General features: G+C 36.4%; 1 protein-coding gene across 1 annotated transcript; it reads right to left on the reverse strand.

The window, feature by feature from the left end:
• Positions 1 to 348: 348 nt before the first annotated feature.
• Positions 349 to 12347, reverse strand: LOC126329887 (uncharacterized). The gene is made up of 5 exons (XM_049996219.1): positions 12244 to 12347; positions 8270 to 8397; positions 3335 to 3511; positions 2448 to 2613; positions 349 to 594 (listed from the first exon to the last, which is right to left on the reverse strand). Exons 2-5 carry the CDS (start codon positions 8382 to 8384, stop codon positions 393 to 395), a joined length of 660 nt encoding a protein of 219 aa, XP_049852176.1. The 5' UTR covers positions 8385 to 8397; positions 12244 to 12347; the 3' UTR covers positions 349 to 392.
• Positions 12348 to 12794: the final 447 nt, after the last annotated feature.

Consider the following 12794-nt stretch of genomic DNA (forward strand, 5'->3'; position numbering starts at 1 on the left):
TGGCAGATTATCAACCAAAATCTGAGAGAGCCATTTAAAATAATTTCTTCGTAATATGTGGAGTAAAAATAAGTTAAAACTCTGATGTAGCAAATATATATTTTTTAATTCCTAAAAAAAATGAAGATCACAAAATTGATATTTTATTATGATTAAGTCATTTTTAATTAAAGAAACTGATTAATTTTTATGCAGTGTCAGTAATAACTTGTTTTTCGCTAGCAGATTTTTCTCAGTTTTCTGGTTAGATCTTGTGTTGCTATTCACTTCCAGTGGTGGAGTACTTCCAGTGTTTTGAAATGAATGTAAGAATACAAGTCAGGCGACTTTCATGCATATAGAATGAGGCTTGTTATAAAAATTTTATTGTTCCTATCAGCATTTACAGTGTTTTATACTTTCAGATGGGGATTGGTGTATCGCACATATTTCAAGAGAGCGTCATTGTCTTCACAGACAAATGGTTTACGATGGTGGCAAGCAACATCATGCCAGTGAACGCCATCATTGTAGAAATTGTTCAACACAGCAAGGCAGTTCTCTGGAGCTCCTCCCTGCTGAGGTTCTCTGTTGTCAGGTTGGGGCCTGTTGAGTCTGCAAAACAATAAATACATGGGAAATTATTATAAGGTGTAAGAGATGTAGTGTCCATTTAAATTACAAATTTATGATAAAATTTCAATGTTGAACTTAAAACAAATTGATAAAAATGTTCATGAAATATTTTTCAATTTACTGTTCTTCCTTTTTCCTATCTTTTATTTGACTTCTGTTTGAAACAGTACATTTCATTAAAGTTAATTATTAAGTTATTATATCAGTGTGACAGTAACAAATAAAGTAATAATGCCAGAAGAAGTGGTCTATTTTGATGCTATATATTTAGTTCTGCAATTACAAATCCAAATGACTCATAAGCACTTATGGTAGTTGTGTATTAAGTTATAGGTCCTGACATTACAGTATGTTTAGGAACTTGTTTGTAATTATATATACACAGTTTCTCATACAAGTAATATATTTGATTCATCACTTTGACACTGATATATGAAAGCCTGAAATGTATAAGGTGAAAGACAAAGGTCATGGATTTGAGTCCCAACCTGGCATGCAGTTTTAATATATCAGGAAATTTCATATTAACACACTCTCTGCTGCAGAGTGAAAACTCCAGCCTGGAAGATGATAGCTGCATGTAACTTAAAATACACAGGAGTAGTGTAACCAGCAGATATCTTGTGCAGGAAAATTAATTTCTCACTGCTTAATTATACATGACCTTGCTGTTTTGGAACATGAAAATTTAAGCAACATTGAAACTCAAGAATATTTCTTAGTTCATGAAAATACATGTATTTAAGCTTTATTGTTTGTGTGTTGTCTTGCAGTCTTCATATGTATACATTTGACATTTTTGATTTTGGTCACAAACTGTATACACTGATTTGAATTTCTTTTACGTCTGTCTGGTGAATTCTTTATCAGTCTATTTGTAATTAATATATATTATTTCAGGAAAGCAATTTTATCATTTGTGAGAAAGTCTAATTTAAGAAATATTATTTGGAATTCAAAATGTAAACAAGAAATAAATGTTAACAGTAATTATGGCAGTATCTGAAAATATTGGAGTATTCTAGCATATGATCCTTTAGTGATGTTTCGTGCCTAAGTAAAAAGTTATAAGTAGCTTGTTACTTCACAAATCCCTTACATCTTTTCCAAAACTACATCAATATTTGTATTTCACAAGCCATTGCATAACACACGGTATGTGTTACTTTCAACTGGAATTAGTATCTCACAGTCCAATTGCATTTGCAAATGAGGCAAGGGGAAAAAGTCTCCTTGTATATCATACTATCTACCATAATCTCTCTCATCTTATTATCATCATCTTTGTTCTAGTAATATGATGGAATATAATTGTTGCACAGTCTATCCTGATTACCAGTTATCTGAATCTACCCAAGATGGTTTTGTGAAATAACAATCATATTTCTTCCACAGGTATCCACAAAGTCCCCTAAGCATTCCTGCAAAACAAACAGCTGTTCTTACAGGAAATATATCCTGAATTTCCAGGTTAGATTCTGTTTATCAAATTTGCATTTAAACCCCCCCCCCCTCTCTCTCTCTCTCTCTCTCTCTCTCTCTCCCCCTCTCTCTCTCTGTTAGTTTTTACTGCTAGTGTCACCAAATCTGTTTGACAAGTGTAATCCAACTCCTGTTAAGCAGCAAAATGAGATCCTTCTGATGATTGCCGTAAAATGTCGGTATGTGTGTGGATAATACTGGAAATTTTTGTAAATTCTTTTTTAGCTTTTTAAATTTTTTTTAGTATGCCTTTTGCTGGTCTTCACTAGCTTTCACTTTTACTTGGAATTATTCATCATGTCTTAGGCTATTTTCCAGAAAACTTATGTTAATAAGAATTGGCAACTCACCCTCCAGTATGACTCCAATCATTTTGATGTCTGTCAGTTGTGGGTGGAAGACGAGTCAGTTCAGCAGTCCAGAACCAACCATTTATATGGAGGGGCTGCAGATCTGGGCGGTCACAACCCTTGAAGTCACAGAGACGCCCACTTGTCCATATGTAACGTTGGTTTCCTGTGAATGTTGTAAAATGTTATCTTGTTTTTGTCATATGCTATTTTGAAAAAAAAAAAAATATTGCCTAATCTGAACAGACAAATGTAGACTACTCATTATGAAGTATGGGTACCAGTTTGCTGAATTTCATAATTCAGTTCAACTATGTGCCACAAAAATGTTTATACCTATAAAAAACGTAATTTGCATAATATTCATCTTTTTTGCACTGTTGACATAACAGAACACACAATTTTATTGCCAACTAACACCAGTGTGTTGGAGTAGTTTCATATTTCACAATTAGGGTTAAAAAATTATTGTGTTAATATATACTAAGTAAAAGTGTGTCTGTTTGTGTGTGTGTGTGGGGGGGGGGGGGGGGGGTTTAAAATACTGCACAAAAAAGATAGCAGCAAACAGAAAAAATAATAATCATCATTATAAACAAATACACCTGCTTAATAATATGAAACTGTTAGATACCCAACCATTTGAGATGAAACACTTAATAAGCTAACCAAAACCAGATAAATTTTTAACAGCTAATGGCCAACAGAAGACTGGGCATGCAGATTGATGAAAATTTGCTTGAAATCTACTGTTACACCATTCATGAGATTATAAATAGAACTTCCAACCCTAGTAAAATTTAAATCACATATATGAAAGTTCTACAAACAAAATATTCATGTTGTGTCATTTATAGGACATATGACTAACTGATTAAATTACTGACCTTCTACAATTCGCTTCTTAATGAACTCATTCTCAGCTGTAGTTTCTAAACTGACAAGGTCCATACAACGCATGCGACACCAGTTACGACCACCAAGCCAGTCTTCAGGAGTTTGCGTTTGTGAGTCTTTCCATGAGAAGAAATAGCCCTTGCCATTGAAGTGTTCATGAATCTTCCCTGCAGACATAAAAATTGGTATTTTTATTATAATTAAATTTATTAGACAAGACTGTATTCCACAGTTTATATTATATTATAATTTAGCCTTTGTATGTTATACTTAAAAACACTTCTGTTCTATTAGTGTCATTAGTATCTTGATGTGTGTTTTCTCAGAATATCTGTTACTACACAACAACTATAAGAAATTAATATTATTTGTAAAAACAACATATTCTTCTTTCAATATGTGATGCACTTACAAAATAAAATTAGATACTGTGCACACAAAGGATAATACCAAAAATGCATTCTTAATTTAAAATAGTTCCAATAAAAATATGATAGTTCATGCCTCATTATTAGATACTTTTGTAGAAAAGCTGTTAGAAAAATATTTCTGAACTGTCAAACATCATTTGTCAAGAAAGCTAAGGATATTAATAGATCCTGTTTCTCTAGATTAAAGAGACAAAAATGTTACTTTCATGAAAAATTTTTAAAATAACTCTGAATTACATTATTGAACTACCGTCTGAAGGTAACAATGACTATTACTTTTTGATTTCAAGAATCCTCTTTGGATCATTGTAATTATTAAAATTCTCAGTTCTGCAACTGCCCTAAAGAATAAAATAGTAGTACTTCTTTAAGAAATCCAAAAACTTCCAAAGTCATTTATTAAAATTTATTATGTGATGTCTGTTTCTCAGAAGAACAATGAGTATTCTTTTGAAATACATTTCCACATGGGAAAAATATATCTAAAAACAAAGAAGCTGTAACTTACCAAATGAAAGCGTTGGTATGTTGATAGATACAATGAAAACCTTGTCAACATTCCAACACTTTCGTTTGGTAAGTTGCAGCTTCTTGACAGCACCCACGTGATTTACAAACTGACCTGCCTACACTGTGAAGCTTTCTATGTGGGAATGACTAGCAACAAACTGTCCATTCACATGAACGGACACAGGCAGACAGTGTTTGTTGGTAATGAGGATCACCCTGTGGCTAAACATGCCTTGGTGCATGGCCAGCACATCTTGGCACAGTGTTACACTGTCCGGGTTATCTGGATACTTCCCACTGACACCAACCTATCAGAACTCCAGAGATAGGAACTTGCCCTTCAATATATCCTCTCTTCCCGTTACCCACCAGGCCTCAAACTCCGCTAATTTCAAGTTGCCGCTGCTCATACCTCACCTGTCATTCAATAACATCTTTGCCTCTGTACTTCCGCCTCGACTGACATCTCTACCCAAACTCTTTGCCTTTACATATGTCTGCTTGTGTCTGTTATGTGCGGATGGACGTGTGTGTGTGTGTGTGTGTGTGTGTGTGTGTGTGTGTGTGTGTGAGAGAGAGAGAGAGAGAGAGAGAGTGTGTATACCTGTCCCCCTGTCCCCCCCCCCCCCCCAAGATAAGTCTTTCCGCTCCCGGGATTGGAATGACTCCTTACCCTCTCCCTTAAAATCGTCTTTCCCTCTCCTTCCCTCTTCTTGATGAAGCAACCGTGGTTTGCGAAAGCTTGAAATTTGTGTTTGTTATTGTTTCTATCAACGTACCAACACTTTTGTTTGATAAGTTGCAGAATCTTTGTTTTTTTATATATATATATATAATACTGTAGCCAACAGTTCTGCAGCTGACATAATGGGAAGCAGTTGTGATCATGCTGCATGTTGCTGCATTGATAGCCCCAACTTTTACCCAACAGAATGATATGACAGATCACATCCCTTATTAAGAAATCATCTAATAAAACCAAATAACAAACTACTCATCTCTAATTTCACTCACTTGATCACATATATACAGTCAAATATTCTTATATTAGTATCATGCTGAAAAACCAAACTGTCTTTTGATTGATGCATGTAACATTAATTTGTGTGGTTATCACAGATTTTTCCTTTATAGTCAGCAGCTGATTTGAAGGTTATTAAAGAGTCAATGGACTTTACTGCATACTTGCCAGGAAAATTATATGTACACCCAGGAAACAAACAAGTTGATTCAAGCGTATTGGCTGTTCTGAACTATAAGTACATGTGCTGTGGTATAGCAAAGAACCACAGCAATTCTGTCTGTTAATACTGTTCCTAGTTTACATTCCATTAAGAAATTATTAAGAAGAATGAAACCCTAAACATTAATGGTTGTGTTGGCACTTTCCATTCAATCTGAAATTAAATTACTTTACTTCTTTTAGGTCTGCAATTCTGCATCTATATGTATAGAACAAAGAATCTGTGAAAAAGCATACCTATATCTACTTATAAGTATGTATGTCAAGCACCGATATGAACAATAGGTTCATCTCCCTTGTGCTTCATTAGGTACCTGTGCCCTTTTCTCACTGAGGAATCACATTAGACAGCCTTAAATAAAAGGACACACATTCAACGTGAAAATTAAAACACTTCACATTTTTGTCAGATAAAAGTCCAGCATACTCCAACAGAAAGGTGTCAATTCTTTCAACTCTCGTGTTAAAGAGACCACAAAAATTGTTAGGTCTCTGCAAATCAATAACTTATGGTTATGATGGAAGTTTAACCAAATGAAATTTTGCAATGACTTGTTAGCATCCACTCCCCTCTTAATCCCCTTGTTTGATACTTTTGTAATCAGTTGAAATCTGTGTTAGTAATAAGTAATAACCATTTGTTAAAGTGGATGTAAACAAGAGACCTTGAACAAATCCACATCCCTTCTCTCCATGTTCTCAAAATATTTTTGAAAGATGCTTAAAATAGAATGTTGTATCATTTTCACGACAAATTGCTAACAATTTCTCAGTTTGATTTTCTTAGTTGATACTCTACAGATAAAGTGATACACTGCTCATTGCATAATTAAATGCCATCTGGTGGCATTGTAGGCATGTTGTGCACTAAAGAAAGTACATGGGCAGAGCAAAGATGAATGAGGAATCATTCCAGCAACAGTACGGACTGCAGTTGGAGAAATCCATTAGCCCAAATGACTATGATAAAGGCCAAATTGATGTGACCCAGCACCTTGGAATGAGCATGTTGGAAACAGCAAAACTGGTCAGCTGTTCATGTGCTATTTTTGTGAGGATCTGTCGAAAGTAATTGAAGGACATGCCTCATTATAGAATTTGGAGGCCCACACTGTAAAGCAGGATAGGTGGTGACCTGTGGCTGACTTGGTGACAAAGTAAACTGCTGGTGCGGGCACAAATGTTTCAAAGCACGCCATTCAGAACACACTTTGAACATGGGGCTCCATAGCAGATGTTCCCTGTGTGTTCCTATGTTGGCTTAATTACAATCATCAATTACTACTGCAGTAGGCTCGGAATCACCAAAGACTGGAGCATTTATTTATGGAAACATATTCCCTGTCTGCATGTATCATATTTATTGTCACACACCGTGTTGATGGTTGTGTTTTGACATACTGTGATCCACAGAAACGGCTGCTTGAAATATGCACAACACCACAGATGCAGACCATTGCAGCCAGTATTATGCTATGGGGGACATTCACCTCAGCTTTCATGGGTTTCCTACCATAGTAATTGAAGGGCACCATAATGACTGTGGAGTATGTGAGCATTATTGCGGACCACATTACATGCATCACTTCATGCTTGATATCTTCCTTGGTGGCAATGGCATCTTTCAGCAGGATAACTGTCCACGTCACAAGACCAGAATCTTGGTACTTGTTTGAGGAGGATAATAAGGAACTCACTTGGTCATTAGATTTGCCTTATCTGAATCTGGTGGAACACATCTGGGACACTATCTAGTACCAACTCCACTCCTACACGAGTGTTGTGTGACCTGTCCATTGACAACTGGCGCTGCTTACCTTAGGGAACCTACCAAGGCAAATCTGGGCCATTCAGAATTGCGTTTCAGAAGTGCACCGACACATTATTAAGCAGGTGGTCATGAGTTATGTGATTCCACAAACTCAATTCTGGCAGAATTAGACAAGAAAATTACTGTGTTTACATTTTCTAAGACCTTATCAAGGTCGTCTGTTGCATGGTAATAAAACTCTACTAGGGAAACTAAAACATTATGCTGTTAAAATAATCCCCCTTGCATAGATAGAGTTAATTCTATATGGATTGTGGTTGTGGAAGAGATTTTTGCAATTTATGAGTATATCAAGTGTTATGGCCTAACAGATAGTTTAGTGCAAGACAGGTGTATGTTTTGCATATATATTATTGTAGATTGTGAATAGATGCTGAGTAAATAATATGCTATAGAACTTAAACTGCCACAATGAAGGAAGTAGGCCTACTGGTACTTTTTCTATTTGGCATTAACGTCAAAACAGTCATACGGCATAGAACTCTGTCTTAAGGTGAAACAGTTGTCAGCAGTTAGTTAACAACTGTTTATAAAGTATAATGAATTATTGCTCAGTTTGTTTTGTGATGATGTCAGATGGTTATCATGTTGTGGAATATTGGCCTTCACTGACTTAAACTGACAATTATATTTGTGCTACACATTTAGAACAAATTATTGTTAAAGATTCAAGAGTAAAAGAGTACAACCTGACTCCCCCAGAAACAAATGGTTTGTTTGTAAAATATCAAAGTAAGGGTTTATCATTTATTACACAGAACTGTGGTACTATAAACGAAAGTTAATTAAATAATTCATCCAAACGTCATTACTTGACATGCAATATGATGTTTTTTTCTATTAGCCTATGAATAGTTTACCCATTATATTAATCAATATACATGTTTCTGTATCTGTTATTCATACTCACTCTGTGCACAGAGAGTTGGAACAGGTGGCTCTAAGATACGACCTGCTGGTTGTGGTTGAAACTGTGCATTGCAGAATGATGCCAGCACAGCCACAAACAGTACCTGCATCAACATCTTCCTAGCAGAGCTGTAAACAGTGCCACAAATTAGACAGTGTAAGATATTATATGGTGCATAGAAGCATTTATTCATGCTGTGCATTGAACAGAAGCCAAGATAATGTGCTGCTTAAATGTTATTCAAAAATGTGAAAGACTTTATATTTTTCAGTGTAAATTTTTATTGTGTAGCTTTATTCTCCTTAACTGATTAATATTTTGATCTTGTGCCATAACTCTTTTTTGAAATTCATCTCATTCCCATCATTTTCAATTTTAATTTTGCTTTAACACACACACACACACACACACACACACACCAGATTAATACTTCGTGTCCAGTATGACATTTGGGAACATAAACAAATAATATGGAGAAAAACTGTGTGTTCCTAGGCAAAAAGAGAAGAAATATATAGAAATTATGAACAAAATCTTATCAGAATTTTGAGGTATCTATGCATGCATGTTTTTGAGAATTATTATTGAGGGTCACCTGTACCTGATACTAATATACATAGTATTCAACTTTATTTTTATACTTGCATGTAAGTATAGTTTAATATTTTTTGTGCAATCTGTCTTATATATTTGTTGATCTATTCAGCGCAACTTGGCTGGGGCTCAATACCGTGGTACAGATACAATATATGAATAAATGAAATCTTACTGTCATTATTACAAATGATGGATAGGGTAAATATTGAGAAACCACATTTAAACTGTTTCAACTGAAAGACACTTAAAAGGTTATGGTTTCTTGATTTGAAAAAACATTCTGAGAGGAAAAACTGAAAGATTTATAGGCCAGGAATATTCATTTACATTGGGACAAAATTCTCTTCATAATAAAATGAACCTAAGTCTACAATTTTTCCATTTCTTTTATCGGCATACAACAATGTGATACTGAATTTATAGGATGGACAGATAAATCTTTAGGAATAGATAATAGTAGTTTTATAAATCAGTCATGGTTTTCTTCGGGTGGGTTGCCACTGTTTCCCCCCCCCCCCCCCCCCCCCCCCCCCCCGCAAGTTGTGATGGTGGTGTAATGCATAGATCTCATATAGATATGACAAAAGTCACTGCCCTAATTACAGTTTTTCCTTGTGTAAATAGGCACTGAAGCAGTATATACACAGGAACCCAACCATAACAAACAGACAATAAACACTAAATAAGGTGACAACAATGATACTGAAAATAAAGCCAATATTATTGAAGGTATTAAAGTAGCTCACAGGTTGGTACCATAAAACCAGTCCTCAACAGAAACAGCTGTGGATCAGTACGCAAGCTCTACAATACACACAGCAGAAAAATCTTGAAAGATGACAGTGGTGGGGAGGAATAGAGGTACAGGGAGTGATAAGATGGGCATCCAAAGCTCCTAACAGCAATACACTCGACTTGCTTTTCAGTTATTCTGTATCTAGTGAACTTGTGAATGTCGCTGGACTTGCTATTGTTTGAACTTACAGACGTTACATCGCACACTCTTTATAGATTGATCAAGTTTTATTTGCACATGAAATCTTATTGTGTGTTGTTACAATATTTGAGAAGGAAACTTGCCAGACACCATATAGCGGAGATGCTGAGTCGCAGATATCCACAACAAGAAGACTCTCACAATTACAGCTTTTAGCCATTATGGCCTTTGCTAACAATAGACACACATAAACACACACACATATGCAAACACAACTCATACAAACGACTGCAGTCTCAGGCAACTGAAACCACATTTGCATTGTTTGATTTCTGTATGTTGTTACACATAGATAAAATGCACTACAAGTGTACCATTCAAAGATATACAAGGGATGGCTTTTGGTTTTGTAGTTGGAATTCCATCTCAGTTGGGCTATATGGTTCTTATAGTCTGTTTTGGATCACAGATATTTAGTTAGTCCTGGTATGGTCTGGTGTAAGCTGTGACTGACATGCATGTGATGCAGATTGAAGTGGGGGCGGTGTATAAGGGGGAGAGAGATTTCAGTGCCACCATTTGTCAGCCATATGAAATATTGATGAGAAGATCTGTGAGAAACTACTGATATGTGACATTAAGACATTAGCTGACATACGAATATGCAGATTTTCTGCTTAGTATCGGAAAACAATATGGTAAGGGAAAATACTGAAAAGAAAAGAAAAATGTTCTACAAAACCACCAAAAAAGAACTCACATTAAAAACATAACAATTATTTTATCTGCCATTTACATGAAAATTCAGGAGAAAAAAGAAACAGCATTGCTATAAGCTAACGAGAAATATGATGCAGAATTGCTACAAGCTGTTGTTGAACATTGTACTTGGCGTAATTTAGTCCAGCATTCGAAACACAGTTGTACCTATCATGTGTAGTCAATTTTGTTAAAATACACCATCTGATGTTTTAAACTTGCTTCCGATAATTTGATACTGGTGTTTGCAGACATTTATCAGGGGGGGGGGGGGGCGCAAGGCTATACTAAAATTGGCAATCAATCTTATACAGCAGTTACAAAAGCCTTAGTCCTGTCTCACTGTGACCTGCCAAATTATATTACAAATGGCTAAATGAGAGTTCCAGCAAAATCACAGGAATTCTGTAATGAATAATATCTCTCTACAGCAGACTCCACAGGGAGGGAAGTGAGAAGGGAAATGGTCCTCACCACCACCACCACCACCAACACCAACACTGCCACCTCTGCCCCACATCACACCGTTTGCCAACACCTATGCATATGGTTTGGTAAACTGTCAGTTCTTGTTTTAAATTTGATTTACTAATAGTGATTTCTGATTTATGTCTCTACTTTGAAACACTTGTATTATAAAACGCGAATTTGTGACGCATATTGCACGAGGTAGATTACGAAAAATCGCATTTCTGTCACTTTCACTCCTCATTTACAGTGAACGTATGCTAAAGTGACAGGAACAGTGTAGTTTGATGCATACAACCTCCTGAAGCAAGTAAAGTTGCATCAGAGATAACGGACTGACACAAACCATGGGTGGTGTAAATACCTTAATTTCATATTAAAGTACCGGTATTGGCAGCATAAAAATGCTGATGATGAGACAAAGTCTCGAAACTGGTTTGTGAAACTTATTCGCAAGTAGCTACCGATGGATCATTTACGACATATAGGGTCTAATATTCTTACAGCTGGGGCAAAAATGGAAGTAGTGCAGAAAGTTAATGAACGAATGAATTATTGCTTTCCTTTTTCCGTTCCGCTGCAACTTTCGCCGACACAAAGGCAAAATTTTCGATTCGTCGAGTGCTGGAAGTGCTGCAGAGACCAAAAGCGTCTCGAACGCCCCCATAAACTACATCTAAGTGAATAAATAATTAAACAGCTACAGTTTTTAATTTTCCCCTTTGCATAATTTATTCACTAGAGTATCCGCCCTTCCTCACTTTCCAGACCTGCTGAACGCAAAATATTCTGGAAGAATTTTTGCACATTGTGAGAGGGAAAAAGTCGCAAAGATACTGAAAAGCACTGTAATTATATAATTGATCGAGTACTTGTGTCGATTAGGACAGTCTGGCAGAAGCTCGATCCAGTGTCATCCGGTTTTTTGGAACTGATAATGATGACAACGATGTACCTGCACAAGGACAAAATTACAAGCCTTAAAAGTTAATTTTGCTACGCCAATTTGTTCGTTACTCGCGCCTTAACGAACACTCTCAAGAACAAAAAAATTTCAGCGCTAGCGAATGCACCCATTTTTCCTAAGTATTCGATACGCCGACATCGTTTCCATTTGCGCTTACGATGTTGAAATAGCGACATACACGAATAAATATAATGTGCAATATATAACTTTACACAAACAGATTTGTTGTGGTACAAGCTTACTTACATGTGCGCAGAGATGTACGATACTGTCCACCCCACTCACGCTAAGGAAATGGTACTGCGCGCGACGCTGCCCTCGCCCTTATATAGGCAAGCTTTAAAACTTGCGGTTTGGCGCTCTCAGGGTGGTATCCTTGTGCAACATGGGAAGCTTTCAGCCCTTCCGCGGCCCTCATTTTCGACATCGGCCAGAGCTTTCCAAACACGCGTTCACTTTTGTACGGCCCAAGCGAACAAACATGTTACCTAACTGTTATGAACGGCTTGCTCCCCTCGGCGGTACTTTACCGAAGGCGTGCCTTGGTTTCTGCGGCGTTTTCTTCCTTGGACGACTCATTACTGGCATTAATAGATAAAATCCCATATAGTTTATACTGTGTCAGCCTTTGAGCTGTCCTCGGTAAGTGCCACAACCATTTGGGGAGATGAGGGAAAGACATTTTCTGACACCAAATTATTTGTCTGGCGAAGATGTAGAAACGGCACTAATGGATAAGCATTTACTCTCATGCTTGTGTCTGGAAATGGGAATCACAAGTAATCAAACAACAGTTA

The sequence above is a fragment of the Schistocerca gregaria genome, chromosome 2, assembly GCF_023897955.1.
Source record: "Schistocerca gregaria isolate iqSchGreg1 chromosome 2, iqSchGreg1.2, whole genome shotgun sequence".
NCBI classification, from domain to species: domain Eukaryota; kingdom Metazoa; phylum Arthropoda; class Insecta; order Orthoptera; family Acrididae; genus Schistocerca; species Schistocerca gregaria.